The sequence below is a fragment of the Eptesicus fuscus genome, chromosome 3 (genome assembly GCF_027574615.1).
Source record: "Eptesicus fuscus isolate TK198812 chromosome 3, DD_ASM_mEF_20220401, whole genome shotgun sequence".
Taxonomy (NCBI): Eukaryota; Metazoa; Chordata; class Mammalia; order Chiroptera; family Vespertilionidae; genus Eptesicus; species Eptesicus fuscus.
Genome location: NC_072475.1, coordinates 7,074,926 through 7,097,124, shown reverse-complemented (window position 1 = coordinate 7,097,124; position 22,199 = coordinate 7,074,926). Strand labels below are relative to the sequence as shown.

At 55.4% G+C, this 22,199-nt stretch overlaps 2 protein-coding genes across 5 annotated transcripts in view; one reads left to right on the top strand and one right to left on the bottom strand.

Moving 5' to 3' along the window:
• The first annotated feature begins 820 nt into the window (after window positions 1-820).
• TFF3 (trefoil factor 3) lies at window positions 821-3,432 on the top strand. The gene is made up of 3 exons (XM_028151867.2): window positions 821-938; window positions 2,143-2,289; window positions 3,235-3,432. The coding sequence occupies exons 1-3, from the start codon at window positions 851-853 to the stop codon at window positions 3,246-3,248; spliced, it is 249 nt and encodes an 82-aa protein (XP_028007668.1). The 5' UTR covers window positions 821-850; the 3' UTR covers window positions 3,249-3,432.
• An 11,096-nt stretch (window positions 3,433-14,528) lies between these two features.
• ABCG1 (ATP binding cassette subfamily G member 1) overlaps window positions 14,529-22,199 on the bottom strand; it is a 46,472-nt gene continuing 38,801 nt past the window's right edge. For 2 of the 4 annotated variants that reach the window (XM_054713563.1, XM_008145685.3), the window contains 7 exons: window positions 21,401-21,588; window positions 21,181-21,282; window positions 20,113-20,281; window positions 19,213-19,313; window positions 18,943-19,098; window positions 18,081-18,199; window positions 14,529-15,528 (listed from right to left, as the gene is read on the bottom strand). In XM_054713563.1, coding sequence (XP_054569538.1) covers window positions 15,300-15,528; window positions 18,081-18,199; window positions 18,943-19,098; window positions 19,213-19,313; window positions 20,113-20,281; window positions 21,181-21,282; window positions 21,401-21,588 — 1,064 coding nt within the window. In that variant the 3' untranslated portion in view covers window positions 14,529-15,299. The remainder of the gene's footprint in view (window positions 15,529-18,080; window positions 18,200-18,942; window positions 19,099-19,212; window positions 19,314-20,112; window positions 20,282-21,180; window positions 21,283-21,400; window positions 21,589-22,199) is intronic. The other 2 variants (XM_054713564.1, XM_008145686.3) reach the window with 1 other exon arrangement.

The following is a 22,199-nucleotide window of genomic DNA, read 5'->3' as shown; positions in this document are numbered from 1 at the left end:
GGCTTCCCTTGCAGCCCCGGCTTCGTCTGGAAGGTCGTCCGGAATGACATCCAGTCTAATTAGCATATTGCCCTTTTATTATTATAGATAGCCCTAGCCAGTTTGGCTCAGTGGATAGAGCCTCAGTACCTTGGTTGCAGGCTAAATCCCCAGTCAGGGCGCATGCAGGAGGCAACCAATTGATGTCTTTCTCTCACATAGATGTTTCTCTCTCTGTGTCTCCCCGTCCTTCCACTCTCTCTAAAAATCAATGGGAAAAAAAATATCCTCAGGTGAGGATTAACAACAAAAATGTACCGAATAACTTTACTTAATACATTTATTTAAATGTAATTAATAATAAGCATATTTCTTTGCTGGAAAAAATGCCAAAAAGGAAGGAAAGGAATGTGTACCTTGCAGGAGCCGCGAGAGAGAAATGAAGTCGCAGGCACGAACTACCTGGGTGGGGCTTCTTGCCCGTCCTCTCACCACCCAGGGCTGACCTGGGACTAGGTGGCACGGGGACTGTTGTCATTGCAGAGGGAGCCTCCCGGACTCTTCCAGGCTGGGCTCTTGATACCGATGGTCAGCCCCATCTTCTCTCCTCCTGGCCCGGCTGCCTTGGGGAGGCACAGCCCTGCTCCCTGAGGGAGGAGTGTCAGACCCGGGCACCACTGTGGGGGCGCACCACCCTCTCTGCTCAGGGAGCTGGGCCTCCGGGGGCTGGACAATCAGGTGCCGGGAAAAGCGGGCGCGGCCAGCTGCAGGGAAGGGTCATCCCCAAACAAACAGAGTCCAGAAGGCTGTGCAAACACAGGGCTATAAACGAGGGCTCTGAGCAGCCGGGTCCCCAGAACCCGCCGTGACCATGGAGGCCAGAGCGCTCTGGCTGCTGGCGCTGGTCCTGGCCTTGGGGACCTCCAGCTCGTCCGCGCAGGCGCAGTACGTGGGCCTGTGTGAGTACCACAGCAGGACGGGGCCTGGTGGCAGGGGGACCCGGGACGAGGGGAAGGGACACAGAAGACCCAGGCTTGGGGGCTTTGTGGGGCCCTGAGGACCCCACATGCACTGAGTAATTGCTGTTTACCAGATAGACACCTTTCCTCTCTATAAACTGGGTCTTGCTGTCCCCATTTTAGATAAGGAAACTGAGGCTCAGGACGTTAATAACAGACCTCAGGCACCCCTGCCCTTCAGGGTCAGAACCCAGGGCTGGCCGGCTGGCAGCCAGTGCCCAGCCCCACTGCCCCCAACAGAAGGGACAGGCCTATGACCAGGGTGACTTCCAGAATGATCCTGGAGTCGCTCAGCCCTTGCAGTGCACCTCCGGGTTGCGGGGGTGGGGAGGGTGGTGTGGCTTGAAGAAATTTGGGTGCGGCTTTTATCAGGTTCCCTACCAAGCTGTGTCACAGGCAGCCCTTCCCAAACCGGGTGCCTGTTAGCCTCACCGGAGCCCAGGATGCGCTGATTCTGTCTGTGCGGGGTGGGGCCCCAGGGGTGGGCCCCCAGGGGTGTTTCAAGATCCCCAGCCGATTCCAATGTTGGGGAACCCGGGAGTAAGGAGCTGCAGCCTGACTGGCAGCCGTGGCGAGGACGGAGCAGATTCCGTGTGCTATCTATCCGTCGTCCTCAGCAGACGTGGTTAGGTGCTGAGGCCCGGCGGACTGCTCACCTGAGACACAGGCTTGGGGACCTCAGGACGCATGGGGCAGGTCGCCCGGCCGTCCCATCTGGGGACAGGCAGGTGCCGGAAGGAAGCGGAAGGCGCGGCGTGCACCGGGACTCCCTCTCCTGAATGCATCCCCCCTGTCATCCTTTTCATTTAAGTGAGAGGGCTTCTCGTAGCTAAGCAAAGGGAACCTGTTTCTGGGTTCAGGGGACCCCGATTCCCCGGGCCGCTGCCAGCCTGCGGGAACACGGCCCGCAGGACTTCCCGACAAGGTGCAGGAAGCGCGGGTAGACGGCCAGTCCCTGCGGGACGTTTCTCTTTAAATATTTACACAGAAAGAGGGTTCACCTCAAGCACATGCTGGGGAGGGGGTCACACGCTCTGAACTCAGGAGGGGAGAGGGGAGAGGGTGCAGACCTGCCAGCCGGAGCCCACAGACCCACCCCAAGCCAGCAGGGCGCTGGCCGCTGACCGGGCTTTGTCTGGGGCAGTGGAGAGCCAGTGTGCCATCCCGGCCAAGGACAGGGTGGACTGCGCTTACCCCGAGGTCACCCCCGAGCAGTGCAACAACCGGGGCTGCTGCTTCGACTCGAGCATCCCCGAGGTGCCCTGGTGCTTCAAGCCTCTGCAGGCGACAGGTGAGCCCCCCCTCCCGCCCCTCCCCGGGCGCCAGGTCCTTTCTGGGCACGTGCCAGAGCCTCCTGGTCCCCAGCAAGCCGCCCGCCCCTGGGCCCCGGGCAGGACACCCGGTGCCATGGCTGCTCGCCGGCGGAGGCCTCTGTCAGCGGCTTCATGCCAGGGCCGCCAGCCCCCAGTTCCCAGCTGTCCTGTTGCCCAGTGGTTTGTGCAAGAATACAAAAGCAATTGTTTCAAAAAGGTGGCAACGTCAGGGCCTTCTATAGAGGAACTAAGGTAGACTCTGTCCTGGAGGGGAATGGACACTGCGTGGGTTTGGAAAGCTGGGCCCATCAGCAAACCAACCACCAACGTTGGTGACATGCAGGCAGGTGGTAACGTTGGACGGGGAGCCTGGTGTCTCCACACCCCGTCACAAGTGCATCCCCTCCCTGCCCCCCTCCCCTCGGTGGCGCCGTGGGGTGCAAGATAGCCACCCGGGAACCCCCTGTCAGCCACAGATGGCATGCACATGGGTGGTTGCTGTCCTGGTTCCATCGGCCCCGCCTCACACATCCGGGGTTCAGAGGTCACTGTGAGCCATCTGGCAGCCAAGTGCCAGCTCACCTCTCAGGAGGACACCTTCCTGGAGGCAGCACCCCAGGGGCCACTCTTGCCCTTTGTGCCAGGATCATTCGGAGGGGGCTGCCTCCCTTCCTGGGCACTGGGTGGCCCTGCAGAGCCCCCCTCATTGATCATCTGCCCTCCCCTACTCCAGGGCCCCGTGGGGCATGTGGCTGATCTCCCACGAGGTGGGGGACTCAGCACTTCCCCAGTGACTTGGGGGGGGGGGGGGAATGCAGCATAAGGCGTTGACCTTGGAACCTATCTTGACCTTGAGAAGCTGGGCAGCTGCGGGGTGGAGAAGAGACCTGCTCCCGGTAACGTATGCTGTGCTTTGCTTCCAGAATGTACATTTTGAAGCCACGCCCACTGTCCTGGACACCATGGGAGGTGAATTTCCACACTCTGACGTCCTGCCTGCTCATCTCTGCTTTGCTAGTCCCTGCTCCTGGCCAGGCTCTGGCTGAAAGCTAATGCCTGGGACCCGATGTTTTAAAGAATAAAGATCCACGCTCAGCATGAGGACAGGTCTCTATTCCTGAGATTTTGTGTTTTGTGCTTTCTTTCTGCAGAGTCTCTCTCATTCTCTTCTCAGTGTGTCACAGATGAGGGACGGCAGGGGTGTCGCAGCCTCTCGGAGCAGAGGGTCTGCCCCGGCCTGGGGAGCGGGAGCAGAAAATAACCCCTAAGATCCTGGAGCAGAGGGTCTGCCCCGGCCTGGGGAGCGGGAGCAGAAAATAACCCCTAAGATCCTGCACCGTTTGTTGCAGGTCTCAGACCTAGAGCAGACGCGATAGGGAGGGCGAGCCACCTTCAGAGATCACTGCCTCCTGCAGGCTGAGCTAAGACATTTCAAATGTAAGTTTCATGAATGAAACCAGGAATGTCTTTCTCAGGGGAGAGAAAGCCAATAAAAGCATATTGCAAAGTGGCACTTCTTTGTATTTATTTGCAAGTCAAGTTTAACGTGTTTCACCTTGGGTGACCACCTCTTGCTTGCTTTCTTCTGAAAATAGACCCGGCTATACGGATAAATGAAGCAGGGTCACCTGGAAGATCCCATTAAGTTCCCATGAAGTTTTAACAACCCCTCAATGGAGAGTTGTTCCCTGGGACACCCAGTTCCACAGACAGCAGGGCCCCCGCCCCCCCCAGGCGGGCAGCTCAGCGAGCCCAGACGGGTTTGCACACTCGCTCAGGCCGAGCGTCCCCTGCTGTTCCCGTCGATGGGACTCTCTAAAAGACAGGACGACAATTCTACCGCACCCTCGTCATGCTGCGCAGTGGCCACACAGCAGTGCTGTCCACAGACGGCAGGGTGAGGGGTCTTGATCTGAGCCATCCTTCCCGCTGGAAAAGAGATACCTGCTCCCTCAAAATGACAGCCTTCGTTTCTGGGCTTGCACCTGGGCCCAGGCCCCTGGAGAGATTTCTCTGCTTGTCATGCAGAGAAGGAATATGTCCAACAGTCCCTGCTAAGAGGCACCTCGCCAGGAGGTCCAGGTCTTTAAATCCTAAGCCCTGTGTCCTTTCTAGCACCTTCAGGCCTCGGGGGTGAGGGTGGGGGGCGGCGGGGGGGAGCCCTTCCAGGGACATCTCAGACCAAGGAGCACAGGCGGAAGCCCGCTGGGCAATAATGTCCAACCCACACAGCGCCCTCTGCTGGCTGACAGGAGTAACGGCGACTTCCTACCATCACCGCTGCAGCCTGGTTTCTTGCCTCCCCTCCTAGATGGGTTATTAAGACACCCAAGACCCAACTGCCCTCACCTCCTGACGCATCCGATCCTGATTAAGCCCTATTTCCTTGAACCTCCCCTAAACCACCTAACACAGCCCCAATCCTACCCTAAGTCCTTCCTAACAGCTTCCCACTGCGATGCCCCACACGTGCAGGGCTCCTTGTTGCTGCAAGTCCTTCAACCCAGCTTGACTGTACCTGTGCTCCTGGGGGGTGGGGTGGGGGTGGGGCTTTGGCAGGGGGGTGTTGGCAAGACACGGGCCAAAGGCCTGGTGTGGGTGATGGGGGCCCGGGACACATAGTCTCCATGGGGCTGCACTGCCATAGGGGACGGTTGAAAATCTGTGGGCTCCCTGTTGTTCTCCTGAGACCCTCCCGGTACACCCTGAACCCCTAGGCAGCCCAGCCTGCCATGTGGCTGAGTGATTGGTAAAGAGGACCAAAGCTGGTATTGACAGCACTTGGCATGTGTCAGACACCAATCAATCACTTGAGATTTGCTAACGCATTGAATGCCCCTAACAAGCCCACTGGGTGAGGGGTGGCCCTGCCATCGCCTACATCCCATTCTGAGAGGAGGAAGCAGACAGGGGCCAGGCAGGAGCGTGCTCAGGGGTTTGCAGCGAGGGGGCCAGCCGTGCTGGATACGCTACGGCAGGAGCCCTTCTAGAAGACGGCCGAGTGGCAGCACCTCCCAGCCATTCCCATCTAATTCATGTTACAAGCAGCAATAGATACTGGGTAAAGAAACTAGTTAATAGGCTCTCAACCTTATTTAAAGGTCCATCACAATTTTCTAGGTTTAAAATGAAACGCTGAAATGCTGACAAACTGAACTTGAATAATTAACTTCTAAGTACTGGCTTGCCAGGAGCCAGCACCAAATCCCACCGAGCCCAGTGTGGCCCTTGAGTTCTCTGTGACCCACTGAAGGGGCCAAGGGGTGTGTGCGTGGCCTTCCCTGAGGAATTTAAACGGCATTCTTGACTCTGGACAGTTGAGGTTATTTAAGTACCCAGTGAGTGCTAATCAATTTTTTAAATTTTTGGCTAGGAAATGCTACAGTGTGGACTGGAATATTTTTGTTGTTGTTAATCCTCACCCAAGGATATTTTTTCCATTGATTTTTAGAGAGAGTGAAAGGGAGGGGATAAGGGGAAAAAGAGAGAGAGAGAGAGAGAGAGAGAGAGAGAGAGAGAGAGAGAGAGAGAGAGAGAAACATCAATGTGAGAGAGACACATCAATTGGTTGCCTCCAGCACACACCCTGACTGGGGCTGGGGATCCAACCTGCAAACCAGGTACGTGCCCTTGACTGGGAATTGAACCCATGACCCTTCAGTGCATGGGCCGACCCTCTAACCACTGAGAAACACTAACCAGGACAGGAACTTTTTTTAAAACTCAAAGTGCAGTGAGCAATCTTGTATTTACTCTTACTTTGCAAATGAGGAAACAGAGAAATTTGTTTTAGAGCACAGCCTTGCTAAGGTTCAAACCTGGGACGTGCTAATAGTATAGACATCATTGGAGGACTTGGGGCACCTGAGCACTCAACTGCCAGCGACTGCCCATGGCCCCAGTGGCCTTTACCCGCCCATCAAACCTCCCTGCCTCCTGCTCAGGGTGCCTCTAGACTGTTCCTCCACCAGTGGCTCAGGGTGAATCCAGATAATGAGCCAGGCTCTGCAAGATCCAGGGATCATTTCGGTATCAAATACCTTCCTCGTTGACTTGAACATGTTATACATTTCTAGAACCTTCTAGGAATGAGAACCTTGACTTGCCCAAGAGAAGCCAGACCCCTTGCTGCTGGTGAAAGGGAAGATTAAACAGGAGCCCTCACACACACACACACACACACACACACACACACACACGCATGCACTGTGGCTTTAAATCTGTTAATTACTTCCTGTGCCGAGTAGTATAGCTGCCTTTCCCCTCCTCCTGGATGTAAGGGCAGTTGGTCATTAAAGGCGTTGCTTCAACACTTACTTGGCAATGGCCCCTTCCGGGTTGGCTGGGTAGCTGTGTATTGTTTCAGAACATGTTGGAATTCACTGAAATGCATCGTTCTATTCCAGAATTCTTCAACTTTCAAAGGCACAGAGAGGAGGGGTTTTGCTGACACCTGGGGACGTTTGTCCATCATCTTACCCGCTAACCACACAGTCTGGGAGGAGTTTCCTCCCGGACACTTCCTGTGACAAGATGAGCTCTCCTCTTTGCTCTCCATGTCTCCTCCCAAGATGGGGAGTGTGCTGAAGGGGTCAGGGGCTACACTATCGCCATCTGAACTCCGCAAGTTATCTAGTCTCTGAGCCTCAGTTTCCTCGTCTAAGAAATGGAGCTGGTGGTGGCTCTCTGGCCCCAAGGATGGCTGTTAAATTAGACAACATATGGAAAGGCACTTGACCCTGTACTACCTGCCACCTAGCACCGGGGGGCTGGCGTACCACTGCCGTCACTCTTACTTTTCTCCCCCACTTCACTGGGACCCATCAGGACACCTGCCGACGAAACTGCTGCATTAGATAGAGCGAGGGCGGCATGAGAAGGGGAAGATAGTCCTCGCGCTCGGCCACACGCAGGCTCCCGCCTCCCGCTGTGTGAGGGCTGGTGTCGTTGAAAGCAAGCAAGAGAGAAATGAAATCTGAAAACAAAGATGCTTTATTTGACTTATGTCACATTTTCATAAATGGCATCTAATTTATCAGAAGACAAAGTTCAAGTCTGCAAAAAATGCACGTACAAACCTAAGAAGGTAACCCTACAGAAATATATAAAGCCGAGCCATGGTGTGTTCGGTCAGAGCTAGAGCTCACATCTGGGGTCTGCCCGGGCCTGTGTTCCAATGGAGTGGAACAGCCAGGAACAAGTGCCCCAGAGAGCCCAGGTTATTTAAAATATATAGATATAGATATATATGTAGGTACGTATGTATATATATGCGGTTTACCTACAACAGTGCAAACCTCTCACAGCGCGCAAGCAACTGTATTTCCTAGAGAACATGGCTAGACCAAAGTAAAGTTACCCATACAGTCTTATAAAAAACAGGGCTTCCAGGATTCTATATTAGACATACAGATATGTGCACATGTTTGCACGCTGGTTAAAAAAAATGTTACTTGCATTGACTCTTGCTTTGGAAGGAAAAACAAAGGGAAAACATTGAAATAGCTGCTCATCAAAGGCAACAATTCACAACAGATTCAGCCACAGTTGGCGGGGGGCTGCACCCACGCGGCTACACGGGAAGAGCAAACAGGGGAGAGGCGCCAGGGACACGTACGCGTTCTGTTGAGACACTCCTCCCCGTGCCCCTCCCGCGGGGATCGCGACGGTGAAAGTGGAAACCTCTTACGTGGGGTTGGTGGTGGATTTGACAAGCAATTTGAATGGCGAGACCTTTGCTACCAGTTTTAACTGGCTGAGGACTTGAAAGAGGAGACAGTTACGGTTAAGCTGGGGCAGTCTGTGCTTCTCAAGGTCATGGAACAGAGACCCCCGGGGTGCCCCTGATGGAGCTATAAAGATTACAAAGGCCCTACAACAAAATAGCGCCCACGGTCACTGTTTCTGCCTCCCCATGGGGCCTGATCTGTCCCCCAGCAGGAGAGGGCCCATCGGGGCCCACTGGGGAGAGGGTTTTGGTAACTCCCCAGCAGTGGGGAGAGGACTTTTATTTTTAAAATAAAAGCCCCGGTTGGTAAAGGCTGTTTTCTGGAAAGCTCCCCATGCTGACCCACGGCTGTGCCCGGAGGAAGGGCAGGTGTGGACCAGGCCTCAGGGCAGGTGAAGTGCAAGGACAATAGGTCACTTCAGGTGCTGGCAGCAAGAGCCCGCCCCCCCCCCCAGATCTCCTTCAAGGGACACTCTTCAGGGAACTGGAGAATGGCCCAGGCAGGCCAGAAGGGGGGTCACCCCTCACCCTCAGATGCTTGCCCCCCAGGCTTCAGCATCTCCTCCCAGCTCACCCGCCCCCCCCCCCGCACGTGACGTAACAAATCACTCCCATCAGGAAAGGTAACAGCAGGTGGCTTACAAGGTCCCCCAAACCAGATCTCCTAACACTGGTGAACATAAGGCGATCCATTTGACTGTATACAATATCGGGGCCACACTTATTCAGGCGTACGTATAGGCCGAAGGCACCCACGGGGATCAGCGGAGTCTCCCTCACGTTTGCTCGGCGCAGACACAGCAAACAGGACGGTGCACCCCACCGAGAGAATCTCCACTGAATGCAATGGTTTGAATCTGGCTGTGTTTCATTCACGTGGCTCGGGCTCATGCCACTCCTAACATCTGGGTGAAACCACGGAGCCCGAGAGAAACTCGCACATGCTCTGGCCATGTCCTTGACTTGGACTACAAGGCGGTGGCCGTGGGGGTCTCCCTGGGACCGGGGAGCAAGCTCAACCCCCGCTGTGGAACCCGCACCCCGCACGCCCTGGGAAGGCCCAGGCCAGTGGGGGCTCCACCCGGAGGGAGGCGGGTGCCATAACAAGGGAGCTTTTGTGCTTCTGTTCCCTTCCCTTCAGCCGTACAATGGTCGCTGCCTGGTGGGAAAGGCCCAAAGTGGGTCCCCGCCCACAACAATGACCCCTCTGAGCAGACCGGGTGGCCAGTGTGTCTGGACTGCTTTCTGCTGTGGCCCCCAGGGGACTGTGTGATCCAGAGGGAGTGGCACTGGGTCCCTGAGCCCAGCCTGTGCCCACACGAGTCACGTGTGTGCCCAGGTGGTCTGGGCGCAGAGCAGGTCTCCTCGAGGAGGCCACACGACGTCTGTTGGAGGAAGGTTCCTCGTTGGCATGTTCGGAGAGAAGGTTAACCCTCTGTTTCCTCCAAGATGGGAACAGGACGTAGGGGAGGATGCGCCACGGTTCTCAGAAAATCGAGCTACGCCAGAGGGTGGGCATGAGCCCCCTCTTCACACTGCCTTCCTGCCCAGGAGGCAAGGGGGTGAGTACAGGCTGCCAGTGTGAAAATCAGAGTGCCAGGGCTGGGGGCGCCCGGCTTCTTCCCTGCTCCTGGCCCCAGGGAGGCCCGAGAATTGTCCCAGAGGAATCTCCCTGATGTGAGAGGCCAAGAGCAGTGCCCCAGAGGGACTTTAACGAGAGCTGGACCGAGGGAGGGTCTGCAGAGGCAGGAGGCTCGGTCGCAGGCATTGCCATCACCAGCTTGTCCCTCATCGGGGTGCTCTCCCCCTGTGCTCACCACCTCTCTTTCCCTGTCACGTAGGAGGGTGGCAGGGGCCATGGGTCCCGTGACTTCGTATGGCCCTGCTCTCTCTCTGTCCCAGGTGGGAGGGAGTCCAGTGTGACAGCCCAGCCCAGAGCACCGCTGCCTGCAAGCTCCGGCCAAAGCGCAGGACCTGGGAGCTCCTGCAGCTGTAGCTCCAGGCTCCTCTGGGTCCTGCTCAGCTCCACTGGGGCCAATCTCATTGGGGGGTGCTCCCTGGAGCCGCCCCTACAGAGGCCGCAGCCTGAGATGGGTTCCCCAGACCCCAGAGCAACGAATGAAGCTGTCCCTCTGCCTGGAGTCCGTGTCCACAGAGACCGCGTTCACGGCGACCACTGCAAGGCTGAAGGGGACGGAAGGGAAGGCTCGGGCGGGCCGCCGGGCTTTGGGGGCCGTGGCACCTTTTGAGGTCATGGCCAACATTAACAAGGTAGGAAAGTGGGTGACGGGCCTGGGAGGATGGAGGAAAACCTCCCAGTTCAACATAAAACATGCAAGTTCCCAAGAGAGGAAGGCGGTTATTTGCAATAGGGGTCAGACCGGAACACTAAGTAACAAACCCGAATTCTTTCTAAAAGTGCAGCAAATGTATTCACAATACAACCTCAAGATCCATTTCACTTGGCCAAATTCAAGCGAATCATTTTGTATTTGAAGCATTTAACAGTGAACAACAACAAAAAAGCTTTATATAAAATATTTTATTAGCAGTCATTTCTCGGAAGTATCTGAGTTTATATTCATACGCTCTGCACCCCCCCCCCCCAAAGCTGTTTTGTTTTACTTTTTGTCACACTGTCACTTAGCTGGCAATGGTGACATCCTTCGTGGTTCGGACCCTGCTCTACCATTGGCGTGGCAGGCGTGGAGTGAGGGAATGTTTTCTCTTCTTCTCGGAGTAAAGGGGGATTGAGGATTCATAGATGAAGGAAACATCACAGAATAATACTGTGACATACAGCCTGGCACAAGCCTGCACGTGAGCACGTGTGTGCCCGTCGGTGTGTGTATCACACACGGCAGCCCCTCTCTGCCCGAGCTCGCCCACAGCGAGCTGTGCGAGGAGGCCAAGGCCGTGCCGGGCAGAGGGAGGCACACTCCACCCAGGCCCTAGGCCAGGTCGGGACACCCCTAGGCAAGGCGACTGGAGGGGCGGGGCATGGGCACCCTCCCATCCCAGCTATTCGTTTGCTGAGAGGGAGTCCAGAATGAATAGCCCCTAAGCTAGCATTGCATGTTATGCCGTATGAACCATGTTCACACACACCTGTACACTTTGAACAGGAGGCAGGGTGGCAAAGAAAGAAAAAAAGAAATGGAGATTTAGGGGTCAGACTGGGACTCTAATTCCGCTCTTTCCTGGTCCTGGGACCCGGTACCCTGCAGGTCCAGATGACTGGAGCGCTGTGCCATGCCTCCCCTTCCCCCCACCCCCCGCCCCTGCTGCCTGCCTGCCCCGGAGGGCCGCCTGTGTTGTCTGAGCGCCCTCCCCTGGCCTAGTGCCTGGGACAGCACCAAGCTCGGGGTGGTCGGTCCACACTTGCTGAGTAAACAGGTGGGGAATTCATAAGCATCAGGGCAGGGTCCGGACACTCGATAAAGAGAGAGGCTCAATTCATCGGAGCGCGCGTTTTTCTCAGGGAGACAGCCGAGGTGATTCCGACCTCACGGACATAGCCCGTCCCTGACCTCCTGGCCGTGCCCTTTTCAGGGTGGGAGATGACCTTTCTGTGCACGAGTTTTACCTAAAAGCACAAGTCCCGTTTCCTGGGACCTAAAGGTCCTGAAGGACCCCCCCGCCCCCCGCCCCTGGAGGTGACGTCATGTGATCCCGGCATCTTCCCTGTGAATGTTCATGGAGGGCTTCTTCCCCTTCTGGGGAGAGCTCCCCACGCCACCACGGGGACTTGGAAAGAAGGCCATTCTCTAGCTGATACTCAACAAGCGTAAGAGAAAGGGGGGGCACCACATGACCTCAGTGGGGACAGAGGTGAAAGGCACCCAGAATGGGGCGAGTCAGCAGGGACCAGGCCCTGACCAGGTCTCGGAGCCAGGACAGTGGATAGAATCCCAGGTGCCCCTTCTCTCCTGAGAAGTTCCATTTGAAAGTGACATTCTCTGGCCCAGCTGGTGGCTCAGTGGTTGAGCATCGACCCATGAACCAAGAGAATGCTGGTTCGATTCCAGGTCAGGGCACATGCCCAGGTTGCAGGCTCAATCCCCAGTGTGGGGCATGTAGGAGGCAGCCGATCAATGATGTTTCTCTGTCATCTGTTTCTCTCTCTCTATCCCTCTCGCTTCCTCTCTATTTCTCTCTCTCAAAAAAAAAAAAAAAAAAAAAATCAACAACATAATAAAATAAAATAAAAAGAAGAAAGCAAGCAAAATTCTCTGAGCTCCCATTTCCCCTCTGCCAACATTCGGAGAAGCCATGCATCTTTTACCCAAGAATCCCCCCTTCTCCACATCAAGAAGCAGTCAGAGGTGAAAGGGGTGTCGGCGTCACTACATTCAGAAAGCACTTAAAAGCCTCCGGTTTGAGACGTTGGCCAGGTTTCAATTCCCATGTAGGAAAGCCAACACATCACCACCGACCTCCGAAGCACAGCTATTTAGAAAAACACATCAGTCCATTGCTGGGATGTTCCCTTAGGCCACTGGGAGAAGGTACTTTCTCAGACTCCCCTAAAACAAGAGCAGAAGACCGGCTTCTGCAGATCAGCACAGAACAGCAGCATTTCAGTGAAAGCTGTAAGGGTTTCTAATGCTGGGAGTTGAATTGGGGTGAAGGCAGCAGCAGCATTCTAGGGGTGACCCAAGCTCACTCACCACGGCTTTAGGTCTTGCGAGGCAAATTATCCTGGGTGCTGGCAGTACACCGGCGACACCCCACTTAGCATCCTTTAAAAAATAGCCCTGGTCACTCTGTACACGGGTTTCCCTTCTAGCACCCGACAGCCCTCACGTCCCCAAAGATCTGCCCCCGGGTACGGGGGAGACCTCAATCAGTTGCTCATCTGTTAAGGGATGAGCTAACAGTAAAAAACTGAAATGCAGGGAGCATGAGGTCCTAAGGAGACATCCCTTCTGCGGGCTTAGGTGCGCTTGGAGATGAGATTGTAAACCTAAAGGAATCTCAGACTCCTTCTGAAATGGCTGAGACGGGACCCTGCTGGCTCAGGGAACGGCTCTGTGGGTGAGATGGTCGACTCGCCGCGCAGCTCCGGGCATGCATGTCCTTGTAGGGCCACAGAGCCACAACCCAGGGGCTGACGCGGAGGGGAAGAGGCCCTTGAACACTGACCTCACCTGATGCAATTCTGGGGCGAGACTGATGACTTTCTCCTCTTCCCAACTCTGTACCCCACTAGGCTGTCCCTGTGTGCGTCTTCCTACGTGTGGTGTCTCACAGGCAAATCTATCGTGAAATTAAAAGGAGACTTTGTGCAAAGGCCACGTTTGACCCTGGTTAAGTAACATGGCCTGGGAGGCAATGCTGCTCTGTGTGTGCGGGACAAGCGGACTTAAAATTACACGTTAGTACACCTGGATTGTGTTCATTTACTAAAAAGGGTCAAAGGTGAAAAGGGGGTCTCTAGGCATCTACCAATCAAATCCGTGTGCAAGTAAAAATTGAACTCTTTTCATTCTCGGAAGTGGGGAATAAGCGTTGGGGGACAGAACCGAGGAATCTTTGAGCTGAAGTGGCCTTGAAGACGAGCGAGCGCTATTATTCACAGAAGAGGACACCGAGGGTCAGAGAGGTCCATGCGTCTTTGGCCCACAAACATACAATCTTTCATTAGGGGACCCTGACTCCGGGACAGTGATGGTCTAGAAGGGAAAGCAATGCCATTTTCCTTCAGACCTTCTTTGGCCAGAGGCACCTCCTACCCTGTAGATACATTGCCGGGGCTGACAGGCACGCAGGAGCTCTGGCAGGAAGTCGAAGGCTGTCGCCCTGCAGAGACCACTGTTCCCGCCCTAGAGAGATTTACTCGTGTGGTTACGTCACCGGGAAGATGGCTGCACAAACCAAACACTGACAAGGAGGTACGGCCGAGCTGCCACCAGAACGCCCCCCTACAGCCTGTTTAACGGAGCTACGAACCCCTGGGCCACACTCAGGGTCCGGGGGCCTGCAAGGGCCTTGGATTCTAATGGGGTCTCAGCAGCTTCCATCTTGGGCAGGCAGCTCCTCTCTCAGGGCTGCACCTGGGATCTCTCCGCGTTCACACCTGGATGTCCCGCAGCCCAGCGTTCCCAGGTTCAGTGGAGGTAGTTGATGTGATACATGAGGAAAGGGAAAATGTTTGTAAAAACTCAACAGGGTGGGTCTTCTAGAATATTTTAGGCAAAATTAAGGTGCTCAGCCCCAGCTGGTTTGGCTCAGTGGACAGAGCGTTGGCCCACGGACTGAAGGGTCCTGGGTTTGATTCTGATCAAGGGCATGTACCTCAGTTGCAGGCTCAATCCCAGGCCCTGGCCAGGACGTGTGTGGGAGGCCACCAATCGATGTGACTCTCTCACATCGATGTTTCTCTCTCTCTCTGTCTCTCCCCCTCCCTTTCACTCTCTCTAAAAATCAATGGAAAGATATCCTCGGGTGAGGATTAACAACAACAAAAAATTAAAGTGCTCAGGAAGGTAGGAGGAAAGAAACAATATATTTTGCTTAAAATAAGAAGCATGGGGAAAACAAAAGTCTTGGGAAGAGTGGGCCAACTTCGCCTTCCCACTTTTTGTGTAACTTCTTAAAATTTCCGCACGGCTTCGCGCAGACAGTTCCCCAGTCTCTCAACGTGGGGCCCGCACTTGCAGCTCTCCCAGGTTCTGTCTATCAGCGAAGCCGGGGCCCCCTGAACAACACCCTCCCACCAGGGCGGAGGAGACACCGTGTCTTAAAATGATTGACATTCACAGGCTTTTGGCTTGGAAAGCGACTTCTCATTGGAAAAAGAGACAAACTGTAGAAATATGAAAACTATGAAAAACCAGTCATAAAACAGAACCAGTGTCCTCTCCGCCTTGCTCCCCAGGACGCCTAACGGTGCAGTGACCAGGCGAGGGGCTGCTCGCGGCCCCCGCCCGGGGCCAGAGCTCCCTGGTCGTGAGGGAGCCTCGTCACCAGCTCTGTTGCAGGTTGCCATGCTGCCCCAGGTGTGGGCGTTTGAAATTCTGCACGTGAAAATGATCCTTTCTACATCTCCTTCCTAGTTAAAGCTGGGAAGCGTAATGGAGAGAAGACCCGTCCCCCGGGGCAGAGCCGTCGGACGCTTGGCACCCGCCAGCCGGACGTGGCGGCGAGGGGCCGGGTCACAGTCGCCCTGTGTCCGCGGGCACAGGCTGGCCGCCACGGTTCCGCCAGCTGCCCTTGGCGGCAGTGTCTGAAGCTCCTGTCTGCCGGCAGTCGGGAGCTCTACCTCTCCGCCCGGATTTTGTACCTCAGGACAAAGTAGGCGATGATGCGCAGCAAGATGAAGAAGACGCCCAGGACGATGAAGTCCACGTAGAGCTTGGCGTTCTCCACGTCCAGCTCTCTCAGGATGGCCTCCGACTTCTGAAAGTGGCAGGTCTCGTCGATGTCGCAGTGCAGGTCCTCGCGGTCCAGGCCGTAGATGGACAACATGACCCCCTCAAACCCGTACCTGCGGAGGAAAGCGCCCCGAGTGAGGAAGGCTCTGCCCCGGCGACCAGACGCCGTCCTCACCGTCCCTGACTCTGCCTCCGTGTGCCGAGGGCAAAATACCCTCCGCCTTCCCCGTGGTCCCAGTCGGCTCCTCTTTCCCCTTTTCCTCCCCTCCTCACCCCCCCCCCCCCCAAATACTTCCTAACCTCCCCGCATCCCTGAGATGAACGCACGGGCAGCTTCACTACATTTTTCCCGTTTCACTTCCTCCAAATGGAACGAATCGTAGGGATTTGTTCAGGGAAATGAATTGAAAACCACTTGGATGACTTCGGGTGGTACATACTTTCTAAAAGTTTGATATAGCAGAATGGCTGCGAGCCTTCCAAGCAGCACGCAGCACTCGAACAAAACACGTCCTGCCCGCTCCGTTGTTCCCTGCCAGCCCTACATGGTCGGAATGAAAACGCTAATTCTGGGGAGAAAGACACGGGGTTCGGGTTTCCCGGCGTTGGCGCACGCACAGGTTGTTGGAACTCTGGACAAGGGCTTTGTTTCCAGAACAAAACACCTGGGTCTGAACTGACATTCTAGAAAAGAAAAGCTTGTTCCGATGTGGGATCTGCGTGTCACGAAATCGAAACGCTCTGGAGACAAGTGCGGCCCCCAAGGCCTACGTGCCAGACAGCCCCCGAGCGCGGAGCATGCAGTTGGATCGAGCGCCCATGTGCCAGAATCCTTGTGTCCAAAGATGTCAGGGTGTTTCAGTCATGACCCACTTCCCACTGGATTCCTTTTTCTAAAAATCCTATCTAATAATAGAGTAACATGTAAATTACCATCACTCTGCTACGCCCACTATTGGGCGGCGGGAGGCTGGGGGGCGGGACTCGGGGTGGCCTATCCAGCCATTGAGAGGCACAGATCCGCTGCCACTGAGAGGGGCTACCCTGCTGTTGAGAGGCGTAGGGGGCAGGACTCCCGCCCGTGACTCCCGCCCCCTGTGCCTCTCAATGGCCAGATCCGAGCCGCTGAGGGGGCCTGCCGTGGACACCCGGCTGCGCCTCTGAATGGCAGGGTAGCCAGGTGTCCGCGGCAGCCCCCCTCAGCGGTCATTGAGAGGCACAGGGGGTGGGAGTCCCGCCCCCTGCGCCTCTCAACAGCAGGGTAGCCCCCCTCAGCGGCCGCGGACCATCAAAAGTGGAGGAGCTGGGTGCCTTTCTGCTCCGGCACCAGGCCTTTCAGAAGCACCATCGGACAGGCACCCAGCTCCACCGCAAAAAGCGAAAGCGTGTAGGGGACCCTACACGTGCATGATTCAATCATGCACTGGGCCTCTAGTCCTATCTAATAAAAGAGTACTATGCAGATTGATCATCACTGCAACACACAATATAGCTGCCCGCATGTGGTCAAAGATCCTACCCCCATGTGGACACAAGATGGCCACTACAAGATGGCCAGCAGGGGAGGGCAGTTGGGAGGCACCCAGCCTGCAAGGGAGGGCAGTTGTGGGACCAGGCCTGCAAGGGAGGGCAATTGGAGGTGATCAACCCTGCAGGAGAGGGCAGTTAGGGGTGACCAGGCCAGCAGAGGAGGTAAGTTGGGGGCAAACAGGCTGGCAGGGGAGCAGTTAAGCATCAACCGGGCTGGCAGCAGAGTGGTTAGGGGGTGATCAGGCTGGCAGGCAGAAGCAGTTAGGGGCAATCAGGAAGGCAGGCAGGCAAGCAGTTGGGAGCCAGCAGTCCTGGATTGTGAGAGGGATGTCTGACTGCCCGTTTAGGCCAGGATCGGGCCTAAACGGGCAGTCGGACATCCCTCCAGGAGTCCCAGATTGGAGAGGGTACAGGCTGGGCTGAGGGACAACCCCCCGCCGTGCACGAATTTCGTGCACCGGGCTTCTTGTTTAATATATTTCTATTGCTTTCACAGAAGAAGGGAGAGGGAGATAGAAACAGCAATGATGAGAGAGAATCATTGATCAGCTACCTCCCCCTACTGGGGATCGAGCCCACAATCCAGGCATGTGCCCTGACTGGGAATCAAACTGTGACCTCCTGGTTCATAGGTCAATGCTCAACCACTGAGCCACACTGTTGTTGTTTTTTGTTGTGTTTTTTTAAATATTCCACTGGATTTCTTATTAGGGTTTACTATATTCAGGAATGTGTCATACGCATGTTTATTTCAGAGATGAATGAAGTGTCTAACAGGTGGAAATCCACACCCTTTCCCCCCCCAGGCATATCTCCAAAGGGCCAGACAATGGGCCCACCTGGGCACCTCAGGGTACAAGCGGCTAGTACTTATTTTACCCTTGTTGTGTGTGTGTTGGTGAGGGCAGGACACACAAAACTAGGACAAAAATAACTGCACCGATCCTCTGGGACCCGTGATAGAGGAATGGTGCCGGCATTTAGCTGACAGCTAAGACGTGGCTTTTGTGAGCATCTGCATGCTATCAAGAGTCCTCTTCCCTCTGTCACTGTGAAGGCCCCAAGTTATACAGGGTGCCCCCCCACCATGACAACCACACACACACACACACACACACACACACACACACGCTACCTGACGTAGGAGATGTAGGACATCCACTGCAGGTATGCTGGGATGGTGCCAAGGCTGACGAAAAATCCTGAGAAGAGGAGGATGGGGATGGTCGTCATGGGGCCCACGAAGATTGCCACCTGGGGGGACACAGAGAGAGCTTACAGTCCCGCCCGACTGCCTCTGCAGGTGGCCCCTGGAGGCCATATTGTGGACAGTCCCTGGGACCGCTGAGAAAGGACCGGTTTTCAGGATGGGTCATCACGGGCCAGATGGCGTGGAGGAGTCTGGTTTGGGGAGTGAGCTTTTGGTGCGCGAATTACCCGAGTTCCGGCTTAGCTGTGAAGGAAAGGCCTGGCCTGAGCTCTCTGAAGTCACGGAGGTGCAGAAACGGCAAGTGCATGTGGGTTTGTGGGGGGGTGGGACCAGGAGTCTGGAAGGGACACTCAGATGGGGTGGGAATGTGGGGGTGCAATGGAGGAGGTTGGAGGGATGGGCCAGTGGATCCCCTGAGGCAACAAAACCTAGGCATCAAGAGCTTGACCTCTGAGCCAGCTGTGTGACCCCGACCAAATCGCATTGCCTCTCTGGGCCTCAGTGTTCGCATCTGTAAGATGGGGAGAGCACAGCATCTAACGTAGGGGTGTGCTGGGGACTACAGGAGCTATTACGTGGAAAGCACTGAGCACAGCACTGGCATACACTAAGTGCCGCATCCAGGCACCTGCTGCTGTCGAGGTGCCAATAGTGACCAGCCAGGACACTGCGTCCTGACCCAAACACTGCCCCGGAGAAGCTGATCTAGGAAGTTAGGGCAGGATTAGGAGGAGCGGGCGGTGCTGAGCCCCCCAGGGCAGCAGGGAGGCGTTTCCTTGGCTGGTACCTGCAGGGATGTGGCAGCTCCAATCAGGAGGCCCAGGGACTGCGCCACCAGCGAGGTCATGGTGCCCAGCGCAGCAAACAGGACAAACCGCACGGCGTCGGACGGCTGCGAGGTCATCCAGTACACGATGCTGCAGTAGGCCACCGGGAACATGATCTGGGAACACAGGGCCCATCAGCCTCTCATGGAACTCGCCATTTCCTACCCTGGTCTGCAGGGTGCGAGGAGAGTTCCTGCCCCTCCTCCAACACACGCCCTTCCCAGACGTACCTGGAAGGGCACCTCGGCCAGGGTCTTGGCCAGGTAGTAGGCCTTCAGGCTGTACCAGTAATTCAGGTGTTCCCGGAGAAACACGCCCATCTCCAGGGGAACTAGGAGGCACGAAAACGGAGGAGGCGTCAAGCAGACATACCCAGCGAGCCAAATACTGGCTCAACAACCTGGCCTGTGCCGAGACACGGGCCTTTCAACACCCCCGTGCTCAGGGTTTGGGTGGAAAGATAAGGACCGATTCACTAGCCTAGGAAAACTGCCATCCATTTTTATAACCCGAGGACTCATTGCGTGGAGGATATCCATGCAATAATGAGTGTTATTTTAGCGATTAATAAAACACTTATCGCTCAACTTATTCAATAACTGTGACAATGTGATTCCTTCCTGCGGACAAGACCGCTTGTGAGGTCTTGGAAATTCCAGGCAATTTAGGGAGGAGCTTCATGCTGGTGTCCTGCAGAAGCAAGGCTGTCTGCACTGTCAGCCCCACGTGACTCTGCGAACAACCTAGACTTGCATGGAAATCCATCCAGAATGGCTTCATCCCCTCCCAAACTTGGCTGGACCAGGGCTGTCTTAATAACCAACGGGGTAAGCAGTGCCTTTGAGGGGCTCCTGATTAGAAAACCTTTTAGAAATCTCTCCCATCAGCCTTCCTCCCTGCATGAAAGCCTTCCATCCTTGGGCTTAAACAGGCTCTGTATTTTCTTGTCTAACAGAAAATACAACCATACCTGCATCTGTCTACAAAGAATATTGTATTTTTTAAAAAGCAAGACACTGTATGTTCAGAAAACGCCCCTCTTGGCCAAGCCATGACCTCAGTCCCCAGTTTGTGGGTTGGAATGACAGATGAGGAAGGAGAGGAGGGTCTGTGGCCCGTCGGGCACTCACACGTGAGCACGGTGGGCATGAGGGCCGCGAACATGAGGAACAGCATGGAGAAGAAGAGGAAGCCGGAGTTACTCATGACCTTCTTGGCTTCGTTCCCGATCCCCAAGTAGAGCAGGCCGATGAGGAGGCCGATGGCAATGTGCGAGGTGACCCGGAGGTGCATCAAGACCTGGGGGCAGACCTGGCTGTTACTCACACGCCTGGAAGTGGGGGATGGGGTAGTGACGGAACAACAGGTCCAAGGCCTCTGGAGACATGGTCCATGGCAGACCTCATGCTTTCATGCCGCCATTTCCTCCAGAAAAACCAACCTCCAGCCCTAAACCAACTCACACACACGCACACATGGGGCAGCATTTTATTGCTGTTAAAACAGATTTGCTCAAAACTTGCAAGCAAGGTCTGTCTGCCTTCAGAGGAGAGGACAAGTGACAGTGATGGTGGAGAAAGGGACCAAGGGTGGATATATCAGAGGCCACCCTTGAAGAGCTGTGGCATGGGTTGCTACAAGCCCTTCCATCTTTCACACTAGGTCCCAGAGGCCCACTGAGCACCCGACCCGTCCGGGGCAGGTTGTTAGGTTGTCCACCTTAAAGGTGGATGTTACTCTGGTTCTCAACCCTTCAACACCTCCTTCCCAATAAGCCTCCACACAGCCCCAGAGACCTATGCCTTGCTGTGCTTTCCTGAGGGAGGGGTGCACTCTCTGACGACATATGACTTGCTTTGGCCAGAGGAATGTGAGCACAAGTGACAAGTAGTCACCAGAAGTTTTACATTTGATTTCTCCCTTGCACTTTCCCTCTGTCGCATTCTAGAAAGGAGCTGTCCTTCCATTCTGAGGCCCAGGATGAGAAGAAACAGGGGGCAGAGTCACAATGCTCAGCCACCAACCAGTATCACAGATATTTACTGTCAGAGCCGCTGGCACATGAGGGAGTGTTTGTCACAGCAGCACTGCAGAGTGAATGCTGACTGATGCAAATGGAGGGAAGACAGTCAGGGCAGATACACATGAAAATGCCGGCAGCTTCCTTTGCCACCAGAGGCGACTGTAGACACGCTTACCGAATCCCTCACGGTACTCAATAAGGCCCTCTTGAAGAGGATGAAGAACTGGGTGAGGCAGCTGGCGGAGACGCTGTGGCAGCTTTCCGTGGAAGTGGAGTTCTGAGGACACACCGAGAAGGGAGAGAAGGTGAGACCCCCAACCCCATGACCCAGTTCCTCAAGGCTAAGAAAGAGCACCGTGCCGCAGGGGGCAAAATGCAGCGAGGGGTGGAGTTACCTTTCTCCGCCCCTTCCATCCTTTTGACGGCTTTACCTCTTCAGAGGGCTGGTGCTGGAGGAAGGGGTTCACCTCGCCATCCCCCCCAGGAGGCTCTTTCCTGCAGTCAGCGTCGCACAGGCCCTCACCGACGGCTCTCACCAGGCGGCCGTTCTGATCGCCGTACTCACCCGACGCCACCTCCATGACTGCATGGGACACAGGGGCATGCCATCAGCCAAACCCGGGATCAGAGCCTGAGACCGCCAATGTGAACTGTGGGCCTCGTTCACTTTTGCAACCACAGAGCCATGAATCCGGCGGGAATATTTTTAACTGATTATCTACAAGTGCATGATCACGATCATACGGTCAAATCATTAAGCTACCAATGTTCTTTCAGCTCTAAACCCCCAGCAAGGTCATGTCTCATGTCAGGAGCCTGGGAATGTAAATAATTAGCTCATTCTCTATTAACTAAGGCATCCATCCAGGGTTACTGAACGCCTGCTATGGGCATCCAAGCCTCAGAGTAGAGCTGGAAGACGAGCCGGATGGAGCAGGATCTCTGCTTGGAGAGCTCACATTTTGCACGTGGGATTGGCCAGGAGTGATGAGAGCTGTGGCAGTTCAGTGGGACCACGGAAAAAGGGGTGACCAGGGCCTGAGGTGTGCTTGGCACCCTGGGGGCATTGAGGTCTGGGACCATCCGCCCCACCTTGCATAAACCAGGATGCGGTGGCCCATTTTCATCAAGGAGGCCACATGGGCTCAGCACTGTCTGCTCTGCTGGTCACTCACACCCACCCCTCCCCAAACG

Coding starts and splice junctions, on each gene's coding strand:
- TFF3 (XM_028151867.2), top strand. CDS start 851: ATGGAGGCCAGAGCGCTCTGGCTGCTGGCGCTGGTCCTGGCCTTGGGG. Junction 939..2,142: donor GGCGCAGTACGTGGGCCTGT/GTGAGTACCACA, acceptor TGTCTGGGGCAG/TGGAGAGCCAGTGTGCCATC.